The sequence below is a fragment of the Dama dama genome, chromosome 32 (genome assembly GCF_033118175.1).
Source record: "Dama dama isolate Ldn47 chromosome 32, ASM3311817v1, whole genome shotgun sequence".
Lineage (NCBI taxonomy): Eukaryota > Metazoa > Chordata > Mammalia > Artiodactyla > Cervidae > Dama > Dama dama.
The window spans coordinates 38951173-38977335 of record NC_083712.1 but is presented as its reverse complement, the minus strand read 5'-3'; the positions used below and the strand labels follow the sequence as shown (position 1 = coordinate 38977335).

Genomic DNA, 26163 nt, shown 5'->3' with positions numbered 1-26163 from the left:
AACACCCTGCCCCCTGGAAAAAAAAAAACAAAACCCAACACACACCAGTATTGTTTTTCCTTGACTAGAAAACTAATCCATGACTATCAAAAAATACAAACAGTAGAGAAACTTGAAAAAATGAGAGCCACCATCCTTCATAACCCTCACTCACCCCTGCACCTCACAGAGATACACACTGGTAACAGCTTCAACTGATGTCTCCCCAGGTGCTCTAATGACAATAATGTTCAGAACAGAGTTTGCTTTTTTTAATCAAAGAAAACAACTGTCTCCAATTTAGGCATAAAACTATACTTGCCAAACTGCAATGGACAAAGGATTCAGCAGCATACATAAAACTACCATATCTTCACTTAAGACTATATGCGACTTACTGATTTTGTGTGAAAACTATTAAAATTTACAATGACTAAGATTTAATACTGTTGCTCTCATTTCTTTAGTCATCACATTATTTCAGTGAGACACCACCAAAAAAAAAAAAAAAACCAACAAAACCCATTTATATACATATATATAATTTGTTGTATAAATTCTTATAAGGAACACTGGTTTTCTAAATGTTGAGTCTAGTCAATTTTAGCTGACTTACCATAGTTTTCACAATGTTATTTGGCCAGGTCATTTTCCCAGGTCTTTGTCTGGTCGTCATGCATTCCCAGTATTTATCAATAAACGGTATGATATCCTGATTTTTAAAACAAAATATACTAACGGTTTTATAGCTGCTTTCAAAATTATGCTCACACACGTAAAAAAACTGCTGCATTTTCAAAGATCTCATCAGAATCAAAAGACAAACGCATGTTTTTCATGTTTTAATAACTGACTGAGTATATAACTGCACGTGAACAACATGTAAGTTGTGGGGAATTTCAAACAAGCATATACAACTCTTAGCCACACAGGGCTTATGTTCCAGTTAAAGGGAAAAGATGTACCCTCCTCTCTTGGAAGACAGCTCCCAGCATCCTCTCTCCTGAGCTCCTGCTCCTCCGCGCTGGGGACCTCTCTACCTGGACATCCTGTGCGTACCTCAGACTCCTTGTGACCAGGACTGACCTCGAACCTCACCTCACAAATCTACTCTGCAGATTTCTATTCTTGTTCTTCACACTCAGGATCACCCAGAATCACAGGTTTGACACACAGTCACCCTCATCTTTCTCATACAACCTGCACATCTCAGCCATCACCAAACGAACTTCAAAATTCCGGAAAATGAAAAAAAAAAAAAAAAAAAAATTCCAGAAAATGTTCATGAATCAGGCCTCCTTCCCACCCCCATTGCTCTGACCATGGTCCTTGCCAGTCTCTGCTTACATGACTAATACAGTGTCTGAACTTCATCCTCTGTCACCAACTTCCTCCCACCCTAGGCCACCTGCCCCAGCCCACCACTAACGTCTTTCACCAGAGTCAGTTCCGTGAACACGGAATCTTTACTGAAAGAAGCCAGGATGAATTAGGGGAAGTATAAAGGAAGACTGGAACATCTTCTTATTCGAGATGGTAAGGAAGAGTTCAGACTGATAGGGACATATCAAAAAGTGTCCGGAGTCAGCCAGGATGGCGCTACACTGGTCAGATCTGAGCATCAGAAATCCAGAAATCCCATGATGGACTATAAAAATCAATGAGTCTTAAAACTAAAAACAAACAACAGCAATAACAATGACATGGGGGTGGGGGGCTCTTCTTTACAAAAGAACCATAACCAATAAATATATTCTGTTGTACAAGGACCACTCTATTAACTGATTGAGGGTAGGATAATCAGTGGTTACAATTACCACTGCTTGAAAGGGTTGCGAGAATAAGATATTCACATGAACTCCATGTATCACCCATGAATTACTTAATGATTACAAAGAAAATGGGTCTCTTTACAGTGGAGAAATCAAGTGGCCACATTTGGGATCACTAATAATAAAACAAAGCAATGTCTTATGCCTCCAAATGGAATATATAGAAAAACACATACTACCTCCATAATATTCTTGCCAAAAATGTTTAAGCGGAACCTAGTCTTAAGGAAACAAGTCGATAAATCCAAATTGAGGAACATCATGGCAAACAACTGTCTAGGCTCTTCAAAATTTCAAATGCCATTGCAAACCAAAAATAAAAAAGGAATTGCTCTAGAGCTAAAAGGGACATTACAATTAAATTCAATGTGTGATCCTTGATCAGGTCCCGGCTGGAAGAAAAAGCTATGAGGGACATTATTTAGACAATAATGTTGAGAAAATGTACAAGGTATACACAAAACACACAAACTATATATATAAGAAAACTGCACTGACATTAATTCTTTTGAGTGTGGTCATTGTATTGTGGTTGACAGAATACTGGATAAAGTATAATATCTACAATTTTATAGATATTATATTTACATGTAAGCCTTAAGTCTCATATAAGCTTATGTGAAAAATATACATATGGGTAGATAAAGCAAACACAGCAAAATATTAACAGCAGGCAAATCCAGATAAGGAATAAACAGGCATTTATTGTAGTATATGAATTTTTTGAATAATTGAAAAATTCAAAACAACAATTTGGAAGGAAAAAACCAAGAGATAAATCTAATCGTAGCACACCTCTGTTTAAACACATTTCTTTTTTTTTTAAGTTTTGAAAACTTTTATTTTGTATACAAAGAGCTAGTATTATTTCCGCCTAAGGTTGATGTGCTGGATAAGCCATCTAAGGAAGTTCGGTTAGTCCAACTTAATGAAGCCGATGTCCTTCGCATATTGGCGGAAACACTGGCGGCACATATTGAGGCCGTATTTCCAGATCAGACCGAGCAGGTTTGAGCAGACCCGGCAAGAGCGAGAACCCTGGCTGAATTTTCTCGGATGGCTCCAGTAGAGCTGCTGGTGACCCATGTTGCTTTCTCGGCTGCAACGAGGTAAAAGGCTAAACGCATTCTTTTTAATGTAGAAAAAAAAGCCTGGCAGGGGCAAGGGGGGCCCTCTGCTGACTCCCTCAGCTTTCAGGATTAAGCCCTAACTCGTCTGTTTAGCAGAAAAGGCCTTACTCAGTCTGATCCTGAATATACTGGTCTCACTAAACAATGGAACAGACTGGTTCCAAATAGGAAAAGGAATACGTCAAGGCTGTATATTGTCACCCTGCTTATTTAACTTATATGCAGAGTGCATCATGAGAAATGCTGAGCTGGAGGAAGCACAAGCTGGAATCAAGATTGCCGGGAGAAATATGAGTAACCTCAGATATGCAGATGACACCACCCTTATGGTAGAGAGTGAAGAAGAACTAAAGAGCCTCTTGATGAAACTCTGGAAGAGGAGAGTGAAAAAGTTGGCTTAAAGCTCAACACTCAGAAAACTAAGATCATGGCATCCGGTCCCATCATTTCATGACAAATAGATGCAGGAACAGTGGGAACAGTGGCTGACTTTATTTTTTGGGCTCCAAAATCACTGCAGATGGTGACTGCAGCCATGAAATTAAAAGACGCTTACTCCTTGGAGGAAAGTTATGACCAACTTAGACAGCATGTTAAAAAGCAGAGACATCACTTTGCCAACAAAGGTCAGTCTAGTCAAGGCTATGGTTTTTCCAGTAGTCATGTATGGATATGAGAGTTGGACTATAAAGAAAGCTGAGCACTGAAGAATTGATGCTTTTGAACTGTGGTGTTGGAGAAGACTCTTGAGAGTCTCCTGGACTGCAAGGAGATCCAACCAGTCCATCCGAAAGGAGATCAGTCCTGGGTGTTCATTGGAAGACTGATGCTAAGCTGAAACTCCAATATTTTGGCCACCTGATGCGAAGAACTGACTCATTGGAAAAGACCCTGATGCTGGGAAAGATTGAGAGCAGGAGGAGAAGGGGATGACAGAGGATGAGATGGTTGGATGGCATCACTGACTCAATGGACATGGGATTGGGTAGGCTCTGGGAGTTGGTGATGGACAGGGGGGCCTGGCGAGCTGTGGTTCAGGGGGTCGCAGAGTCGGACATGACTGAGCGACTGAACTAAACTCAACACCCTGTATCAACTAGTGCTGTTCTTTTTCTTTTGGTCAAGTCATGTGGCTTGTGGGATTTTAGTTCCTTGATCAGGGACTGAACCCGTGCCCTGGGCAGTGGAAGCTGAGTCCTAACCACTAGACCACCAGGGAAGAGGGGAGTCCCCAATCAGTGTTTTTTAAACTGTAGGTTGCAGTCAATCAGTGGGGTATACAATCAATCTTATAGGTCAAAGCTAGCACTGACTAGAATAGAAAGTATCAGCATGTGGAGAGAGAAGGTGAGTGGCTGCTTCAGTCTTGAAAGACTCACGGATCGGCTGACCATCTAATTTTGAATACTGACTTTAGTCATGTGGTTTAACAATAAAGGATAATTTTTTTTTTTTAATAAGTCAACCTTTTCCCTAACAAAATCCATGATAGGCATCCATGAAAATAGCTCAAACTGGGCTGAGACGGTTCACCTCAAAATCTGATTATTAATCGTGGAACAGACAATTGTTTGCTTCTGTAAAGCCAATAGAAACTATTTAAAGATTCATCCTTCTAAGAGATAAGCCAATGACATGATGAACACACACTAGGAAGTTAGTAAATCACACAAAATGAGAAAAAAGGAATCACTTAATCTACAGTCACATATTCATAAAAACTGGGGGAAAAGAACTTCTTGTCAGGCTGTACAGTTGACCCTTGAAAAATCATGGGGTTAAAAAAAAGAAAAACAGAGAAACATCATGGGGTTAGGGGGACTGGACCGTCCACAGTCAAAAATCCTCCCATAGTTTTACAGTCAGCCCTCTGTATTCATGGTTCTACACCCAAGGATTCAACCAGCCTTGAATTGTGTAGAACTGTGGTATGTATTTACTGAAAAAATCCGCTTATAAGTGAACCACTGAAGTTCACACCTGTGTTGTTCAAGGGTCCACTGTATTTAGAAGTTCCTCCTGATTCTCTGGCATGATTGCAATGACAGTAATTCTATCTCTACCTTATCTTTGGAGAACATGGTTTTTGGATGCTCATCTTGTGTTCGGGACTGCCACGTTAGGTTGGCCAAAGCACTAAGGCACATTTCTTTCAAGTCTATAAAAGCAAAAAGGAAGAAAGAGTTACTGTAGTAATATATTCCTGCTACCATAGGAATATTCAACCAGATAGTCCACAGATTAACAACAACAGCATCATCTGATCTAAAACGGACAAGAGCACGCATCGAGAGCTAAGCCCCAAGGTAAATCCTGCCAGCTTCATGGCAGAGGTTCCCTGATTTGGCCGAGCTCAGATCCCTTTTCTCTGCCAGCTAACCAGAGGAGGTCACTGTGCAGTCCTCCAAGGCTTGTCCTTACTTGCTTGCTTCCGGAGGAAATAGGTGTTCCCGCTATGATGGCACACATTGCAGTGGAAACTGTAGTTGGTCATGAATGGTAGACAGGATCTGGAGAACACCAAATGGAGCAAATCAGTGAACTTCTGAACACACACTTTCAAGGAGTAAATCAACAGGGATCCTTTCCCTCAGTGAAAGTTAGATAATAATGCTGACATATTAACAAACTCTTACAACGTGAAAAGGGCACCAAAACAGGCCCCTTGTAGTTTTATAAATAGCTGAACTTTTCTGTTACAAAAATTTAGCAGGACATTATCCACCACAGTTGATGATTCAACATCTGGCAGGTTCTGACTGGAGCCCTATCCAGGCTAGTTTTATTATGGGTTTTTTTTTTTTTTATTATGGTTTTTAAACACCTAAAAAGAGTATACTAGGCCACTTGTGGAAGAAAACAAAGCAGTCTCTTTAAATATCTTTGCATTGAAATATCTATATTTAAATTATATTTAAGTCTCTTTGTAAAGTGTCAATAAAATTGTTGCAAAGGACAGACAGAGGTATAAAAAGATTAACTTCAAAATGTAAATAATTATTCAAGAACGACATAGAAGTAAAAAAACATCACCTGCCTCATTACCAAATGAATCCTACAGATGACAGCCTTTAAGAATTTATTTCTTATTTACTTATTTTTTAACATTCACTCTTCTTCTCTGAAACACATTACTATTATTTTAAATATTTATTTATTTGGCTGCTTCGGGTCTTGGTTGTGGCACACAGGATCTCTGATCTTTGTTGAGGCATGTGGGATCTAGTTCCCTGACCAGGGATTGAACCTGGGCCCCCTACACTGGGAGTGTGGAGTCTTAGCCACTGGGCCGCCAGCAAAGTCCTGTTTTTAAGAATTTAAAGGACTGAAGTAGTAACTTCAGATTTAAGAGTTAGGGAAGATTTTTTGAGGACACAAATTATGAACCGGATTTGGAAGGACAAGTTGCTTTTCTATAGGTGAACTATTTTATGTAGAGATGAGAAACTGCAAATTCGGAGGCAAAGGGGCAAGCTGGTGCATACCAGTTCGGCCAGGGGAGGGGAGTTGTCAGAGATATGCTGAAAGGCTTGAAAGGTAGGAAGTAGCAGAGGCCTTACATGCCTGGGAAGTGAATTTTCTCTGTGGCTAACAGAAACACCTTGAAGGGGAAGCCATGTGGTGAAAGTGGTAAGTTTGGTGATAGAACAGGTCTGAAGGGAGGAAGAGATTAGAAAAAGGAGTATGTGAGAAGCTTCTTCAGCGGTTACAGAAGGTTTTTTAAAAAAAAAAAAGGTCTCACATAGAGTGAAATAACAAAATTGGACAAGCAAGTGTACAAGAAGAAAAGACACTGGTAACTGGTTAAGCTTAAGGGCTGATTTTATGGGAGCGGGCAGGAAGTGAAAGGAGTCCTAACCACTGAGACTCCTTGTAGGTGTCAGCTCACTTCCTAAGAGATGAGCTCTGGGTCAAAAGCAGGCCTGACTGTTTGAAGGCAGAGAAGAAGCCGGTGGAAGGAACTGGGGGCTAACAGGACCCATGCATTAGTGCAGCATGGTGGCTGGGCCGGTGACTGGAAAAGCATAGGAAAAGCTTGGTCCTGAAAAGGAAAAGGAACAGAAAAACACAAGACTGGTTTAAGCTGGAAAAGAAGAAATCAAAATAAAGACAGGTTTATCGTGGACTCTGCTGAAACTTGGTTGGTAAAGAATCTGCCTGCAATGCAGGAGACCTGGGTTCGATCCCTGGGTCAGGAAGATCCCCTAGAGAAGGAAATGGCAACCCACGCCAGTACTCTTGCCTGGAGAATCCCATGGACGGAGGAGCCTGGCAGGCTATAGTACAAGGGATCGCATAGTCGGACATGACTGTGCGACTATGTTCAGTTCAGTTCTGCTGAAACTAATTTAACATATCCTTAAAAAGATGTTTCCAGGTGTGTGTCTACCACCACCATTCAAGGAAGTAAGAAACATCCTTATGAATGTTAAGATCAAGTTCCCTCATCTTTACCTCTCTCTACAGCCCCTTCTGCAAACAGCCTGTTGTGGTAAGCTCATTTACAGGGGAGAGAGGCAGGTGTACAATTATTAACAAACACGATCAGGTGTTTAGAGCAGCTTTTTTCATACTCTGCTAGCTCACTCACTTTCTCCATCTGCCATAAAAGAAAATCTGTCCAACCCACTGGGTTTTAGGTGTAACTTCTCAAATTCAGGTACTCACTGGTCACCACCAAACCTCTGAACTGTGGTTTCATTCGTCTCTGCATCTCTCCGAGCTATCTTTCTGGTAAATTTCCTTTCCTAGGCCCTGTTTATCCAAACAAATTCTCCTTGCGAAAGTGGCCCGATTTTAGGGCTTTCCTAACTGACCAGCTTGTATATTTTCCCTTTGGTCTTTCTACCAAGATCAATTCTTCTGACCATTCACTATTTTTCTGTTTAAAACATTCAATCCGTCAATGTCAACAGTCACATGTTAATTAGTATATTAACACTACTTTAACTTTTTAACTAGAAAGCATTCAACAGATTATAAAGGAAGGTATTTCTTCACAAAGCAACCCAAGGGAGGTTAATTTCAGAACTAACAATGCAGCCCTCTTTTGAGATAGTCTTATCTAAATTTATTTGAATATGGAAAGAACACCCTAGGGAGCCAGCAGTATAGTCATTTCGGTAGACAGTGAGTCAGTAATGCTCTCTTGCTAGCTGTTGACTTGAATCTCCTGAATAAGGAGACTTTCATTCTCAAATTCTTAATGATTTTAATTCACTAGAAGAGGGGCAAAGACTGGAAATTGGTTTTGCTGAGCAGAGAATTCAGGACACCTAAAGGAGTGGGGTCGCAGAGAGTCGGACACGACTGAGCGACTGAACTGAACTGAACTGAACTGAAAGGGAGTGAGTAAGAAACCAAAACGAAAAAAGGATGTCAGGCATGAAGAGGCACCTGCCATCTCAAATTTTTGACATCAGGCTTTATCCACCATGTACACCAATCCTTTCCCCCAAATCCACAATATCCAATACAAGGTTTAAATGGTACTGTCTCGGGCTTCCCTTGTGGCTCAACTGGTAAAGAATCCGCCTGCAATGGGGGAGACCTGGGTTTGATCCCTGGGTTGGTAAGATTCCCTGGAGAAGGGAAAGGCTACCCCCTCCAGTATTCTGGCCTGGAAAATACCATGGACTGTATAGTCCATGGGGTCTCAAAGAGTAGGACTTAACTGAGTGACTTTCACTTTCACTTTATTCTTTAAATATTATATGTTTTCAACAATGAGGAAAATGTTATAAGAATAAATGGTACTGTCTCAAATTTGTTTATGTAATGCTTTGTAATTGCACAGTTTTGTCTCCAAACACAAAGACAAGGATAATACCTACCATTCTACCTATTTAAGGGCAATGCCCTTAGTAGACCAAAAACATGCTCAGACTATTAAAACAATTTCTGATTAAAATCCTACTACTCACTGAACCAGAATCAGGAGTCACGGGAAATTCTATGCATTTACATTTGCCCACACACCTAACTGGGCTTCCCTGGTTGCTCAGATGGTATCTTTACCTGCACTGAGGGAGACCCGGGTTCAAGCCTTGGAACGGGACCATCTGTTGGACATGTTGCGATCTACAATTTAACACAGCAATTCTCACAAAAGACTCGGAAAAAGACTCACGAGGTATCTATGCCAAAGGTGTCTGCTGTGAACCATTTGGTACATATTCCACACTGCAGCTCCACCTCTCCCAACTGACGGCCATTTTCTTCATCCACGGAGCCTGCCTGAGTATCCATCACCTCTGAAGTATCCCCAGCACCTTCCTGTGTCCACAGAGCCATCAGAGAATCGTGTCAGTTGATCTGATTGTATTTTTGATTCGCTTAAAAACTTAAAAAAACCCAAAAAACCCTCTTGCCTGGAACTGCTGTTTTCCAGTACTTTGCCAAAATGACCAGTGCAAAGGGAGAGAAGAGGGGTACCCCCACATGTTCTGTAGGCCTTTTAGAAAACGTAAGAGTTGCTCCTTTGGCCACATGCATGCAAATCTACAAGAAAGGTAATCTTGTAGATACCAAAGAAATGGGCACTGTTCAAAAATGAATACCCTGCAAAACAAAACTGGAAGAGTCTACAATGTTACCCAGCATGTTGGCATCATTGTAAACAATCAAGTTAAGGGCAAGACTCTTGCCAAGAGGATTTATCTGTGTATTGAGCATATTAAGCATGCTAATAGTTGAGACACCTTCCTGAAATGTATGAAGGAAAAGGATCAGAAAAAGAAGGACCTCAAAGAGAAAAGTACTTCAAATGTACTTGGGCTCAACTGAAGTGCCAGCCTGCTCCACCCAGAAAAGCACACTGGGTGAGAACCAGAGGAAAGAAGTCTGAACTGTTGGAGCCCATCCCTATGAATTCACAGCATCATGGATGTAAAGAAAACAAAAGACCTGAACTGTAAAAAACAAAAACAAAAAAACCTTTAAAAAACCAACCCTATTGACTGTGCGGTGGAAACACTCAAAAGAAATACTTACAAGTGTATCTTTTCCATTAGAGGATTCTGTCTCCAAGCCACCACTTACATCAACCGAGTTTGCATCCCTGTAAAATAAGGAAGAAATTTCAGAAGAAAACCTGAAAACGCCTATTTCCAAAGATGATGATCCAAAGTACAGCTGAACTTCACATCCCTACTCTTTTTCAGCCAAGCCGATGCTCAGACCGGACGCCCAGCATTAGGAAGGCGGCGGCCAAGATGAAGTCAAGCCCGTGGGGCACAAGGAAACCTTACCGGCCCTTGCAAACAAGTCTACAGCGGACAGAACTGGTCCCTGGGGAGGTTCGCAGAGCTGTACCTCTCCCTCTCTGTTTTCAAAGGGACCAATACTCCTTCCAGCCTGGCAGTACAAAGTGCTTTCCCCCTCTGGGAATTTTGAAGGGTTCCTGCTAAAAAAAAAGAAAAAAGGCCGGGAGGAGGGGGAGCTACCAGCCCCCTGCCAGGGGTCCTAGGGCCGGGAGGGACGCCGAGAAACCGGGAAAGGTGTGCAAAGGGGCGTAGCCTAAGATACGATTCACAGGGGACGGGTCTAACGGCGGGCGGGACGAAGGCCCCGGAGAAGGCAGGGCGAGCCGTTGGCCGCCAAGCCTAGGTTCGGAGCGGGGCTGGCGGGAGTGCTCACGGGAGCCGCGGGATTCCGACAGGGACCGGCCTCCCACCCACCACCCCCGTCTTCCTCGGGCCGCAGGGTGCCTTACCCGCTTTCGGCCTCTCCGGAGCTAGGCTCCGCGGAGACTGGAGCAGCAGACGTCCCCTCTCCGGCCGGAGCGGCCGCTACGGCTGTTGCCGGTTTCGTCTCCCCTTCTTCTGCCGGTGTTGCATTAGCAGCCGCTGCCGGCCCGGGTGCTGCGCTCACTCCCGGTCCGGGTCCGCTTCCCGCCGCCGCCATCACTGCCGCCTTCTAGACTTCTCGCGAGAATACTACCTCCTTCTCACGCGAGTTGCTCACCTTCAAACAGTAAAGGACTCACGGTGGGTCCGCCGTCTGCGTGGGGAAGGCTCTCTCCAAGCCCGCTTTAAGGGCGGGCAGAGGTGGGCGGAACCTGGAGGCTGCAGCGCTACAAACGCAGCCGGCAGAAGGCAGTCGGGGTTTGTTGGTTTTCTTTTAGGACGCATTTCGTATCAAAGTGGACGCAGCGCATTTTCCTGGCCAAGATTGCAAGTCACCGCGCAGATGAGGCACCCTGAGAGCGCTAGCGACCTAGAGGCTCTGGACGCTGGGTTGTGTTCTGCAAACGCCCCTCACCGTTAGAGGTGGAACATGCCTTCCCGCCCCAGGAGTTTGCTGTAGTATATTGTCCTCCTGATCTGCCACTTTGAGCAGGTTTCCTAGTGACATCTACAGATGGGCGCCTGGACTGAATCCTAGAGCCCCATCTACGCCGGGGAGGGGACGTGGATGGAGTCCCCAGGCGGAAAAAGTCGGGAGCACTGTGTTCCTAAAGCTGCAAGCAGTTTAATATCGTTAAAAGGAGGAAGTGAAGCCTGAGTGTTAAGGTGCTGGAGGACTTATGAATATAGAGAAATTTGGTCCTTAGAGAAAGGGACAGGTAAGGGGCCAAAGGTAAGAACTTGAATCAGCGACAGTGCAGGTAGGTGAGGTCGATGGAATGAGCGGAGTCATTCGGAGCCATGGTATCCAAACTCCTGGAAGTATTAGAGCCAGGACATCTTTCAGGAAATCAGCGTTTACATCGTAATTTCTAAAAAGCTGCCTAAAGATACACCTTTCCCCCTCTTTTTTACACTTTCACTTCCACTTTTCTACCCCTTTACAAAAGAAAGGCATACACGAAATCCAGTCTGACTACGATGTATTGTTCCAGGCTGTGAAACCTCTGGGACACCACACACAAGAACAGTTGGGAAAACATAGATACTTTGATTTCTAATTTCTTCCCAATTTTTTGCTTTTAACAAAATTGAAGGAGTAACTAATTGATAGATAATACTGGCTGATATAGATTATTTTTCAAACTGTTGGTGATACATGCTACCAATAGGTGAAACTTTAAGAAGAAACAATAATTGCACAAAGTATCTCCCCCCTAATATTTATTATAGTGGCAATTTTAACATATAGCCACAAAAATCTTTGATACCTCCTTCCTCCAGCAAGTAGAATTTGAATTATCCAGTCCCTCGAGTGTGTGCGAGGGACTTAGTGCCTTGCTTCTAAAACAACGTGGAGAAGGAGAATAGTAGTTTTTACAGTGGGGAAATGCAGACACCTCTTTAACCAAGTGGTCAAGGTTAACACCAGTGGGTGAAGTCATGTTGTTATCAGTTATCCCCTGATGTGAGGCAGTGGAGAACTCTACTTCATTTCTGGAAGTCTTTGCAAAAATTCACGACCCCAGACTAATCAAGAGAAAACATCAGTCCAAGACAAATTGAGACCTTCTTGAAAATACATTACCAGTACACCTCAAAACTGTGGACATTATGAAGGACAAAGAAAGACTGAGAAACTCACAGATTGGAGAAGACCAAGGAGACATGACGATTATATACAAGTGGGATTCTGGATTGTATTCTGGAACTGAAAAGGGACATGAGTGGAAAAATTGGTGAAATCTGAATAATAAAGTCTGTAGTTAAATGATAAGTATTATAACAACTTTATATTGTTCCCTGTACTGTGCTTTAAGATACTGACTGTAGGGGAAGCTGGATTATATGGGGGACCTCTTTGAACTATCTTTGCAACTCTAAAATTAATTGAAAATTTAAAAAGTAATTGGTGGGGGCAGAATCCACATTGCAGTGGATTGAGAAATGAGTAGAGGACTACAAGTAGACATAGGTGTGCAGATGAATCTTTCCACTTTTTTCCTGATGCATTTTCTTTCTATAAAGAAAAGACCTGAGGTAATACAGCAAAGTGTCAATATCTGTCAGATTTGTTTGTGTGTTACACGATTCCCTGCACTGTCTCAGTGGGTTTGAAATAGTCCCTAAATACATGTTTGGCTCTGAAGGAGAGAGAACAATTGGATGGTATGAAGGAAATGCAGAGTTGGGGCAGACAGTAGACTGATGAAACAGCTTTACTCATCAATAGGAAGGGGGAGGTTGAAAATATAGGAGGCATGGTGGTTGATGGAGCAGCTTTGTGAAGAAAGTGGGTGCAGAGTTAAGTGAACTGGCAGAGATGGAGAGGTTATTCTTGATGGCAAGGAGGGACTCCATCTCATGAGACTGGAGGGAAGAAGGGGCAGTGGAATAAGCATGCCATTTCTAATGAGGGGACCAGGAGACCAAGGGAAAATATTGTTGGCTGAGCTCTGAGCCTATACATCTTCTGTGGCTTCCATTTCTGTCTTCCATGCTGTCTTCCAATATACATAAAACAGCAAAGATGAATGGAAACATTTGGAGTTTTCGGTTTTGCCTTGCAGATAAAACAGAGCCAGTTTGGAGGACAATCAAAGACGATAGAAAGCAGTTCAGAATGATTTAACCATGGCACCTGAGAAAGCAGAGGAACTGGAAAAACGAAGGATTCTGTGTTGAAGTTTGGAGAAGGCAGGAACTGGAATGGTGAGAAGATGAAGTAAGAGAAGAGAGTACTGAACGTCCCTTGAGCATCAAGATTTTAGGAGAATTCCACGGCCAGCTCACCTGTGAGTAAAAGTAGGCGAGGCAAGGAGGAACCAGACCTAACTCGGCTTCGAAAGCAAAGCATCCACCAAACTGGGCACCTCCTCAAGATAAGGTTAATTAAAGTTAAAATCACTAACAGAGCACCGGGTTGGAGGTTTAGGATGCACACACACAAACACGGGGTTTAGAAGCTCTCAACTGAATCTCGCCAATTTCAGGCTTTCCTACTCCAGTCTATCCTGGCCAATCCTTCCACACACTACTGAATCATTTCTTGCCTGAGGAAGGTACTTACTGCCTTTCAGAGAAAAGTCAGACTCAGCTCCGTGCTAAAGAGCGCCCAGCAAGTGGTTTCCCCATCCTGTGGGAACCCACCACGCTCAGCTGGATCTGCCTGATCCACAGCTTCCTGGGTTTGGTCCTGCTTCCCTGTGTTTGATCTGCTTTCCTGCATCCTGATCACCCCTTGCTCCATCTCATATCCATGTGCATTACATCAAGACCTACATCAGCGTTGTCTCCTCTGCAAACCTTGCTTCCTTCAGTTTTTATGTGGGTGCACATGATTCAGTAGTTCTGGTTTAAAAAGAAGCATATTTTCTGGTGGGCCCACAGTCTAGAATCTCATTTGGCTTGTCTGTATGAGGTCTAATGCAGAGAATTCTTTCCCTCTTAACAAACCATATCTTATTCATAATATACTTTTCTAAAATGTTCAAAAGGGTCAGCTCCCCAACCTACATTCAGTTCGTTCTTGCCTCCTCTTCTTTGCTTGGGGTATTGTCTCTGACTTGAATGGCAAATGTTAAAGAACACGTTTTAAAATAGTATTCTGACCATTGTTTGACTATGCGCGCGTGCACGTGTGTTTGTGTGTGAGTTGCTCAGTTATGTCCAACTCATTGTGACCCCATGGACTATAGCCCACCAGGCTGCTCTGTCCATGGACTGACTTCTCCAGGCAAGAATACAGGAGTGGATAGCCATTCCCTTCTCCAGGGGATCTTCCTGACTCAAGTATCAAACCCAGGTCTCCTGCATTGCCGGCAGACTCTTCACTGTTTGAGCCACTAGGGAAGCCCATTGTTTCACCTTATAAGATTTAATTATTTTAGATGAAATTAATAAGTTTAAGAAGCAATTATTTTGACTGATGTCATTTCTGGACTTGTTTTTGTTTTTGGCAGTGCTGCATGCCTTAACAGGATCTTAGTTTCCCAACCAGGGTTGAACCTTCAATCACAGGGGAATTCCCCAAATTTCTGGACTTGCGAATAAAAAAGGAGTTAAAAATAAAAAAGCAGTATTATAGTGTGATCCTACTTTTGTAAGTATTTGTTGGTATGCACATGCGTGCTCAGTGGTGTTCAATCCTGCCACCATCACTCCAAATGTTGCCTTTAAAAACTTCTTCCTGAAAACCATCTGGGAGTTTGGGTTTTTTAAGCACAAACCACCTTTTCTCCTTGCTGGGCCCTGCAATAAACCTTTTCTGCTCCACACTCCGATGTTTTGGTTTGTGTGGCCTCACTATGTGTCGGGCACACGAGCTTGGGTTCGATGACAGTACTTCTGTCATCTTTCGAGCTGAAGAAAAAGATGTTTCAGACCCTTAAGGAACCAAAGTTTTCTCATTTAAAAAGAAAACAGGGGATTCCCTGGTGGTCTGGTGATTAAGACTCCATGCTTCCACTAAAGGGCACACAGGTTTGATCCCTGGTCGGGGAACTGAAATCCTGCAAAGTGCATGGTCCAAAAAAGAAGATATATGGATTCTAATTCTGCAGAAACTGACCCAAATCTGTGTCCATTTTATGTCTCTCTATCAGCACCCATGGGCTTGTAGTAAAGAACCCGCCTACCAATGCAGGAGATGTAAGAGACATGGGTTTGATCCCTGGGTTGGGGCGATCCCCTGCAGAAAGGCATGGCAACCCACTGCAGTGTTCTTGCCTGGAGAATCCCATGGACAGAGGAGCCTGGTGGGCTATAGTCCATGGGGTCACAGAGAGTCAGATACAACTGAAGCGACTTAGTGTGAGCATACATGCGTACACACACACACACATGAGCACCCGTACTCAGCTCTTGCATGAATATTGTCTTGCTGGGCCTTCAAAGAGGAATGAAGGTTTCCAGAAAGTCCTACAACTTAACAACCCGCTTTTCGACCTTCTTCCTCCTCCCAGGAGCCTGCCCTTAGCCAAAGAGAGTCATCCTTTGGAATCTGAGGCAGGGATGGTTCCAGGACCCCTGATAAAACCAAAGTCTTCAGATACTCAAGTTCCCTTAACTAAAATAATGTAACATTTGCATATAACCTACACAGATCTTCCCATACGCTTTTAAGTCCTCTCTAGGTTACTCATACCTAATACAACATCCATGCTATGTTAATAGTTGCTGGTGCATGACAAATTCAAGTTTTGCTCTTTGGAAGTGATGAGTTCCAGGAAAACGTTTTTACAGGCAAGGTGAGCGACAGGAAGTCCCAGGGTATGTGGTCAGCACAGGCACAATTCTCTAATTGGTTGGTGAGGTAATAGGGCGATGTCAGGGCTTAACAGTCCTTAGGTTCCAGTAGGTCTGGGTGCTGTGTGCTCATGGTCATCAGGTAGTTCATTTCTTCCCCTGGGTGGTGGATTTAGCATCTGCAAAAGAACTCAGGAAATGTGCATCAGATACTGTGATCTAGGTGCTTCAGAGAGGAGCTAAATAAGAGGGTATGCGGGAAGGCCAGTTCACCCTCGCACTGCCCCCCAAATCCCCAGAAGGCCCCATGGGCTCCTGCTCAGTTACCACGGGGCTTTGTATAAAGCTCACAATATAGCAGATGTAGCAGAAGAGTTTCTGAAATAATAAACTTCCCCTCTTCTCCCTCTTTAGTCTTCTACCACTTTTCCTCCCATTTCCCCTCCCTTCCTCCCTCCCCACAAAGTGCTTAACCCTGGCTTTGCATTAGAATGGTCTCTGGAGCTTAAAAAAGACACTGCTGGTGTAATTGAACCCTGTAAAAGAGGAGTCCCAGAACTGATAGCATTAAAAAAGCTTCCCACGTGGTTCTACTGTGCCTCACTGCCTCCAGGAGACAGGGCAGAGGAAGAAAGAAATGGCCTATTATATCTGTTGCTTAGAAGCCCAGAAAGGGCTCAGAACATAAGTAGAATATTTGGGATAAATGCTTTTCCTCCTTCATGAAGAGACTACCCAGGAGATGAGAAGGGGTGGGCCATGATTGTGTAGTAAGTCTAGGTAGAGGTAGCCTGGGACTCAGCCTTGCAGACACCTTGATACCCTGGTGTGGCCCAGATGAGGTGGGAAGACTCTTGTGTCCTGTCACCTGGGCCGTATGTAGCAGAGGGAGCAGCAGAAGCTCAAGGGTCAAGTCTCCAAGGATGCACAAGTGCCCATAACTGGACACCAGGTGGGGTGAGGGAAGGCTCGGTGGATGCCTGAGTGGGTAGGTAGCATCAAGCACCAGCTGCCCCCGCCCTGAACACCTGAATCCTTGTCCCTAGAGACTTAAACACAAGCTCCTAGGAAGAGAGAGGAGCCTCAAACCTGAATACACGGTCCCCAACAGAACATAGTTCAAAAGAAATCCTGTGTGGGATTATATGAAGAAATGTAAAGAGAAGGTAAAGAGGAAATTATGTTCGATCATGTAGAAGAAAAGATGTCACCTGCCGTATCAGTAGACAAAGGACGTTGCAGCCACCACCAGCCATCGGCTACTAGAGTCACCCTGAAGGTGCACCATGAGGGGACTCAGGATGAGAAAGCAGGATGTTAACCTAGGTAGTTAAGATGCATTTGAAAGGAATGATTTCAACGAGCCCTTGCTAAGTAGTGTCAATCGTATCTGACTCTTTTCGAGCCTATGGACTGTGACCTGCCAGACTCTTCGGTCCATGGGATTCTCCAGGCAAGAATACTGGAGTGGAGGCCATCTCCTCCTCCAGGGGATCTTCCCCACCCAGGGTCTCTTCTGTCTCCTGCATTGGCAAGCAGGATCTTTACCATTAGCGCCACCTGGGAAGCCCCTTTGATGAGCCCAGAGTCTTGCACCTTCCATGCATAGCAAAGTGTGCTAAATTCCTTAACTTGAGGTGTCTGTTTTCCTTTCATTAATAGTAATCTTTTCATGCTCCAACTACCTGATTTTCATTGCAAAAACTCCTATATATCCTGGCTCTTCCCTTACTTTTTTCAGAGCAGCCTTTCAGTGCTGAGAGACCGTCTTGTGAGCTTAAGTTTTGTCCATGAAATAGAACATGATTCTCAGCTTTTAGGTTGTGCTCTTTTTTTTTTTTTTTAGTTGAGAATTATAAAAAGAAAGATAAATTCCTTGCCAACTTGAGCTGTGGACCAAGAATCTCATCCATGACGCTGGCCAAGATGAAAGTGTTAGCCTCCAGAAACTGTATTTGTACTTTATGGAGAGGATCCTGGGCTCCCAGAAGGCTTTAGCATCTGAGAGAGAGAGAACTTGTGTGGACTCAAGCATGTCCCATCCCTCTACCAGCCTTGGCCAAGAGTCTCTGGACCCTTTCCTAAAAAAGAGCATGTTGGTTAGACGCCCAGAGCTCTACAGATTCCTAGGGTTCCCCCTGCTCTCCCCATCCCCACACCACCACATGCCCCAACGTTTCTATCACCTATAAAGCAAAACAAAGCATTTTGTGTTCATTATGGTTGTCACAAAGATGGAGATAATTATCTGGGTGATTCATCTCACTGGGGCATTCCTTTAGTCTCTGCTGGAGCTCTTGGTCCTTAATCTCTAGTGTTTATAAGCTGCATTGACTAAAGACTCCTGATTACTTCCAGTAACCAGGTACCCGGGTTGTACTTAACTCATTTAGAGAGTTCTACTCTTCCTTTTATTAGAAAGATGTAAATCTCACGTGGGTAGGGATTTTATATGTATATATATATAATATATACAATATTATTTATATATAAATAAATATATTAATATATAAGACTATATTAATTATATATAGAATTAATATATTATGTATTTATATATAATATTTAATATATCCTACATATAATTAATATATAGATTTAATTCTATGTAGAATTAAATTTATAATAATATATAATATAATAATTTATAATACTATATAGATTTAATTCTATATAGAATTAAATTTATAGTATATATAATATATAATAATTTATAATACTATATAAATTTAACTTAATTCTATATAGAATTAAATTTATAGTATATATAATATATAATTTATAATACTATATGAATTTAACGTAATTTTATATAGAATTAACATATGTAAATGATAGGTTATTTATATATAAATATATGGTATATATTAATAAATTATACCTATATATATCAGGTCTTAGTTGCAGCACGCAGGATCTTCGCTGCATTCCATGGGCTCTTTCATTTCGGCACACGGACTCTAGTTGTGTCGCAGACTCAATTGTTCTGAGACGTGTGGGATCTTAGTTCCCTGACCAGGGATGGAACCTGTGTTCCCTGCATTGCAAGGCGGATTCTCAACCACCAGGGCCACCAGGAAATTCCACGGATTTTTATCTGCTTTGTTCACTGATGTATCCCAGACACCTAGCCCCAGGAAGGGCACAGAGAAAGCACTCTAAGAACCATTTGTTGATGAATAGTACAGCATTTCTCTCCTAGGAATGAGGCTTGTCCCACTGTGAGGCCAAAGTTGTCACCAATCCCCACAGAAAGCAGCCCAGATGGCTTGGTAAGGGACTCCTGTGCCTCTGACGAGTTTGGAAGCAAGCTGTCCTTATCTATCCCAGGACTCAGGGGCGCCGACTGGCCAGCTCTCCACTCTGGCCCTTGTAGCGGATATAGGCTTGCGGCGGTAGGCTTGGATGAACAGAGCTGATGTCACCAAATTATGTGGCTCAGCAGTTCTCAGACTGTGGTCCCAGGACTGGCAGCAGCCGGCTCACCTGGGGACTCGTTAGAAATGACAAGTCTCAGGCTCCCTACCAGACCTAGAATCAGAGACTCAGGGAGTCCCACCCAGCAATCTATGCCGTAACGAGTCCTCCAGGTCACCCTGATGCCCAATAACATTGAGAAGCGCTGAGGTAGCCGGTGAGGAGCTAGGGCAGCGGTCCACAACCTTTTTGGCACCAGGGACAGGTTTCCTGGAAGACAATTTTTCCATGGACCTGGGGCAGGGAGTGGGGAATGGTTTGGGCACATTACATTTATTGTGCACTTTATTATTACATCAGCGCCACCTCAGAGCATCAGGCATTAGATCCTGGATGTGGGAACCCCTGAGCTAGAGGACGAACAGTGTTGGAAGCTCAGGGCCCATCCTGAGTACTAAGAGGGCATGGATTACTGATGAGTGCATGCTCAGTCATGTCTGACTCTGCGACCCCATGGGCTGTAGCCCGCCAGCCTCCTCTGTCCATGGGATTTCCCAGGCAAAAATACTGGAGTGGGTTCCCATTTCCTCCTCCAGGGAAGGTTCCATTGGTTTGCTAGAGAATTTCACAGAATCAGACAAACACTTTACTTTTGGATGGAACGGATGCACAGGGTAGGGTGTGGGGGAAGGGACACAGCTTCCGTGATCTCTCAAAGCACCCCACTCTCCCCAGGTCTCCACGTGCTCGCGGACATGGAAACTCTCTGAACCCTCTCATTTGGGTTTTTAATGGAGCCTTCATTACATAGGGGTGATTGATTAATCATTGACTATTGATGATGGACGGGCTTCCCTAGCAGCTCAGCTGGTAAAGTATCCACCTGTAATGCAGGAGACCCCGGTTCGAATCCTGGGTCGGGAAGATCCACTGGAGAAGGGATAGGCTACCCACTCCGGTATTCTTGGTCTTCCGTTGAGTCTCAGCTGGTAAAGAATCCACCTGCAATATGGGAGACCTGGGTTTGATCCCCAGGTTGGGAAGATCCCTTGGAGAAGGGAATGGCTACCCACTCCAGGATTCTGGCCTGGAGAATTTCATGGACTGTATAGTCCAAAGAGTCAGACATGACTGAGCGACTTTCACTTTCACTGATGATGGAGTTCCAGCTCTTCTCCCCTCCCAGCTTGGGGGTGGGGGGTGGAGGTGAGACTGAAAGTTCTAACCTTCTAATGTGATTGGCTCCCCTGATGACCTGTGGCTGACATGTTTAGATTTCCCAAAGTCATCTCATTAAGTTTCCAGAAGACACCTTTATCACTCTCATCACAGGAAATTCCAAGGGGGCGTTAAGACGGGGCAAAGACCAAATATTTGTTCACTTATGCCACACCGCACAGCTTGCAGGATCTTAGTTCCCCAACCAGGAACTGAACATGGGCCATGACAGTGAAAGCACTGAGTCAGACATAACCACCGGACTGCCAGGGAAGCCCCTGTATTTATTGAAATCACAGCATCCAAGCAAGATGCATCCTTCCTCCTACAGTTCCCTTGGGAGTTGTGATACAGCCTGTTTAGAATGCCTGGGTCAGGCTCTGGGGAGTCCTCATGGAGAGCTTTCTGTGGGAGACCTTAAAGGTGGGCAAGGGAAAGGGGGTAAACCGTTCCCTTGCTCTAGCCCTACCAAGTTCTGACCAGGACGTGGTAGACGCTCCTTCTGTTGGAATTGCAGGGATGAGCTGCAGTGAGGAGCTGAGTGTGAAGGAAACTGCGTGGTACAGGGCCCCCATCTATCTGGGGAAGGACAGCAGTTGTCAGAGGAGACTCCAGTAGGGGACAGGTGACAGGGAGCTGGCCTCATTCTGGGGTAAGAAGAGACCTAAGTTTTTGTTTTTGTTTTTTAGCCATGCTGTGCAGTTTGTGGGATTTTAGTTCCCAGACCAGGGATCAAATTCAGGCCACAGCACTGAAAGCTCAGAGTCCTAACCACTGGACTACCAAGGAATTGTCTTTTTTTTGACCTGGCCACAAGGCTTTTGGGATCTCAGTTCCTCAACCAGGGATGGAACCAGTGCTCCCTGCAGTAGAAACTTAAGAGTCCTAACCACTGGACTGCCAGGGATTACTTTTTTAAACATTTTTTGGCCATGTTGCATGGCATGTGGGATTTTAGTTTGCCAACCAGGGATAGATCCCACGCCTTCTGCATTGGAAGCACAGTCTTAACCACTGGACCACCAGGGAAGTCCCAAGAGATGAAATCTTGACCTCCTTCCTCTCCCCTCCTCGACAAAAGGAAGTTTCTGAATGAACCATCAACTTTCATGCAGTTACTCCAGGATTTAAATGTTCATGATGCAGGTCCAAGAGCCAGGGTCCTCTGCCACCCACCCCACACCAGATCCAAAAACCCCTCTGGTCATGTACAGTGTGTAGCATCCATGTGTAGTTCCACACATGTAGGTCAGCTGTCTCACATGTCAGGATCAACAGCTTTCCCCCCTGCTCTCAATAACCAATGCTCAACCCTGAAGGAAGGCAGCTGTAAGTCCGGGGATGGAGTTAAAGTCTCCAGGAGGCATTGGCTGAAGGTTTTGGTTGGAGATGCTAAACAGGACATCTTGTCAAGGGAGGGACTATCCACTCACTATTGAGTAGTATTTCTGATTGTATTATTATTATTTTTTTTAAGCTGCACCGGGCAGCATGCAGGATCTCAGTTCCCTGGCCAGGGGCAATCCCATGTCCCCTGCAGTGGAAGCACGGAGCCTTAACCACACAACACCACTAGGGAAGTCCTCAATTAAATCTTGCAGAAAGCAAAAAAGTAAAGAGCCTCTTGATGAAAGTGAAAGAGGAGAGTGAAAAAGTTGGCTTAAAAACTCAACATTCAGAAAACTAAGATCATGGCATCTGGTCCCATCTCTTCAGGGCAAATAGATGCGGAAACAGTGGAAACAGTGACAGACTTCATTTTCTGGGGCTCCAAAATCACTGCAGATGGTGATCGCGGCCATGAAATTAAAAGACACTTGCTCCTTGGAAGAAAAGTTATGACCAACCTAGACAGCATATTAAAAAGCAGAGACATTACTTTGCCAACAAAGGTCTATCTAGTCAAAGCTATAGTTTTTCCAGTAGTCATGTATGGATATGAGAGTTGGACTATAAAGAAAGCTGAGCACTGAAGAATGATGCTTTTGAACTGTGATGTTGGAGAAGACTCTTGAGAGTCCCTTGGACTGCAAGGAGATCCAACCAGTCCATCTGAAAGATCAGTCCTGGGTGTTCATTGGAAGGACTGATGCTGAAGCTGAAACTCCAATAATTTGGCCACCTGATGCGAAGAGCTGACTCATTTGAAAAGACCCTGATGCTGGGAAAGATTGAAGGCGGGAGGAGAAGGGGATGACAGAGGATGAGATGGTTGGATGGCATCACCGACTCAATGGAAATGAGTTTGAGTAAATTCCGGGAGTTGGTGATGGACAGGGAGGCCTGGCGTGGTGCAGTCGATGGGATCGCAGAGTCGGACACGACTGAGCGACTGAACTGAACTGATAGTGAAGAGTGGCGGTGCTGTCTTGTTCCTGTAGGAGGCGCACTTCCATACACGGGGCTGAACAGGGGGCGGGGTGAACCCCGGGACACTCACTCTACCAAGTGCCCACCCACGAAGATCTCTTTTTCCTCTGTGCAGGGAGATGGCCCCTTGCCCGGAGAAGGCTGATCTACAGTCTATGGAGCTAACGGAGAGAGGAAGTCATACTTACTCTCTCTGCAAATCAGATCGGCTCCACACTGGCACAATCGGCCAGTGAACTGAGTAAAGAAAGGTGTGGCAAGTTCACTGGGGTGCAGAATATTTGGGTGTCAGTGGCCCTCTGCTGGACATGGAGCTTTCTAACACGCTGTCAAGGTTCCTCATCTGAGTTAGAGGCTCAGCTTGGGAGCTGTGGGTGGGCTCTCAGGTTCTCAGAGGGCTCAGAAGCAGAACCTGTCCCAGGAGCTGGGAGATTACCTGAGTGACAACCACACTTGTACCCACGGTTCTAATGCAAAACGGAACTGCTCTTGTAGAGGCTAAGACGTTTCAACAGTTCCAGGTCCCGACTGTCCTTTGAAGGACAGTCTTGCTTCTCTGGTGGCTCAGACGGTAAAGAATCTGCCTGAGATGCAAGAGACCTGGGTTTGATCCCTGGGTCAGGAAGATTCCCCTGGAGGAGGGCATGGCAACCCACTTTGCCAGTATTCTTGCCTGGAGAATCCCCATGGACAGAAGAGCCTGGTGGGCTACAGTCCATGGGGTCGCGACTGAGTGACTAACACTTGCTTCTCCCAGGTTAGGGAGGAGGGACCAGGAGTTTGAACACAGGCACCACTCTTGGTACCGATTCAACAGAGTTTGAGTAAGCTCTGGGAGTTGGTGATGGACAGGGAGGCCTGGCGTGCTGCATTCCATGGGGTCACAAAGAGTCAGACACGACTGAGCGACTGGACTGAACTGAACTGAACCACTCCGAATTCATCTAAGGGAATGGGATGGAGTCACTTGGAGAGGAATGGCCCCTTGTTTTAACAAAGCCTTCCAGCAGGAGGCAGCACTGAGTCAAACACAGAAACTGGAAACTAAAACATGCTGCTTCAGAACCTTAGAATAAGAAACAAAAATAGCAGCTCAAAGTCTTCCTTTTAGACCTGTCTCTCTGCACATAACTTTTAACTCACAATTACCAGTCAAGAAATTTAACACGCATATTTCTGGGGGCTTTGGATTTTTTTGTTTCCTGGCCTTTCAGTTTCCTGCTTTTCAGTTTCCTGGCCTTTCCTAGACTTTTTTTTTTTTTTTTCTGGAGAAATGAACTCTATTATTTAAAATATGAAAACTTTCAAGATAAAGATATTTTTATTTTATACTTGTTATTAAAACCATATTTTAATAAATTACTTAGATTTACCTCATCCAAGAAATAAATAAACTGTTTCCCTGTCCTCTGACTTCTGGACGGCTGCACCTCCACTTTGGCCAGGGGGCTTCCTCTGCGCAGGACACATTCAAATCTACTCTTTGGAATGTGTACATCAAGAGAACCTAATCTAAAAAAAAAAACAAAAGAGAGAACCTAATCTGTAAGGGCCGTACTTCTCCCCAGTTAATCTGCAGTTTCCTTACCTTTTCATATGCATTTAATTGGCTGCAGAGAGGGAGGCTTTTTTCTAGCTAATTCCAGAAACTGAGGTGTCTATTGCCCGTCATTGGGGTGCTGTCTGTTCCACTCAAGATGAATTGCCCTGAAGCAAGGGGCACAGTCCTCTGCTTAGGGGAGTCAGGGAGGGCTGTACATGCTAAGTTCTGAAACGCAAAGCACTGATTTTGTCATTACTTAGAGGATTGGCCGATGCGTGGAAGCTGTGTCAATGCCATGGGTTAGGAACTAAATTTCAGGAAGAAGGGAGACTTCGCTGGACATGTAGGGTTTTGATGTAGCGAGGGCCTTCCCGGATGGTGGATGACCTAGTGACAAGGGGCACCAAGAGAGCATGTTAGACGGAAGAATGTCAAAACCGTTGGATTTTCTAGATGAATGAAGAGGATGCCCCAGGGCAGTGGACATGGAAAAGGTGCTGTCTCTAATCACTTGGTGAGGTGCAGAAAGTCAGGGAGGTCTCTGGTCTGACCATACAGGAATGCCGGGGCATTGACACAGCTTCCACGCAACGGCCAATCCTGCAAATAACGCTTTAAGACATTTCTGGGTGTCCTCTTCCACTCAGAGCACCTCTTGTCTCCAGATCAAGTCAAAAGATCCTTGGGAAACACACCATAGCTTAAAGCAGTTCCTTGTCCTTTCCTGGTTCATAGCATGTGGCCTCTGCCCCACAGTTTTCACTGGGTTTTCCCTAACTACAAAATCAGATGCCCGAGGAGGGCAGGCCCAACTGTGAAGGTTTCTCAGAATATCCCTGTGGATGTTAAATTGGACCACGGGAGCTTTATCTCCCTCACAAGATTTTTCTGAGGACCAGACTATGTCACAGACCTTTGCCACTCCACAGCAACCCAGCCAGGGTGATGCTCAAGAAATACCTGGGTTTTCCGGAGGAGATACTTCTGTTCAATGGGAAAGGCTCACAACATGTGAACAAATCTCTTATTGTCGGAGACGCCAATTTTTTACCCTTGGACACTGAGATGCGGGACCAAGAAGGGGACTGGACTTGTGAGCAAGGCCTCGGGTTGGATGTCAGAAGGGGAGAGTGTAAGAGGCTTTTAGGGGAAAGTTGTGCCAATCTCTAGTTTGATCCTAGTTGGCGCTTTATTTGTTGTTGGGTTGGTTTTGTTTTTTTTAATGTTATTTTATTTTGGCCCTGCCATGCAGCAATGTGGGATCTTAGTTCCCTGATCAGGGCTCGAACTCCTGCCCCCTGAATTGGCACTGCAGAGTCTTAACCACTGGACCACCAGGGAAGTCCCCAAGCTGGGGCTTTAGTTGTTGTCTTTGCTCTGGTGGTGGCCCCTCCACTTCCTATCCATAGGAAAAGTACATGCTGCAGGCCTGGGGTCAACCTGCCCTGGATCCTCCCACACTCTGTCACCAGGCACAAGGATTCCAGCTGCCCTCGCAGTCCAGGGAGGGGAGGAGACTCCAACTCAACTATAGAGAAAAAGAACAGGCATGGGACTCAGCCACTAAGGCCTTCTGCTCC

General features: G+C 44.5%; 1 protein-coding gene across 1 annotated transcript in view; it reads right to left on the bottom strand.

Annotated features, from left to right (window-relative positions):
* Positions 1-10880, bottom strand: part of ASH2L (ASH2 like, histone lysine methyltransferase complex subunit) — a 29802-nt gene extending 18922 nt beyond the window's left edge. The window contains exons 1-6 of the mRNA XM_061134876.1: positions 10656-10880; positions 9935-10001; positions 9072-9217; positions 5363-5451; positions 5005-5099; positions 596-691 (exon numbers count right to left, since the gene is read on the bottom strand). Coding sequence (XP_060990859.1) covers positions 596-691; positions 5005-5099; positions 5363-5451; positions 9072-9217; positions 9935-10001; positions 10656-10846 — 684 coding nt within the window. The 5' untranslated portion in view covers positions 10847-10880. The remainder of the gene's footprint in view (positions 1-595; positions 692-5004; positions 5100-5362; positions 5452-9071; positions 9218-9934; positions 10002-10655) is intronic.
* Positions 10881-26163: the final 15283 nt, after the last annotated feature.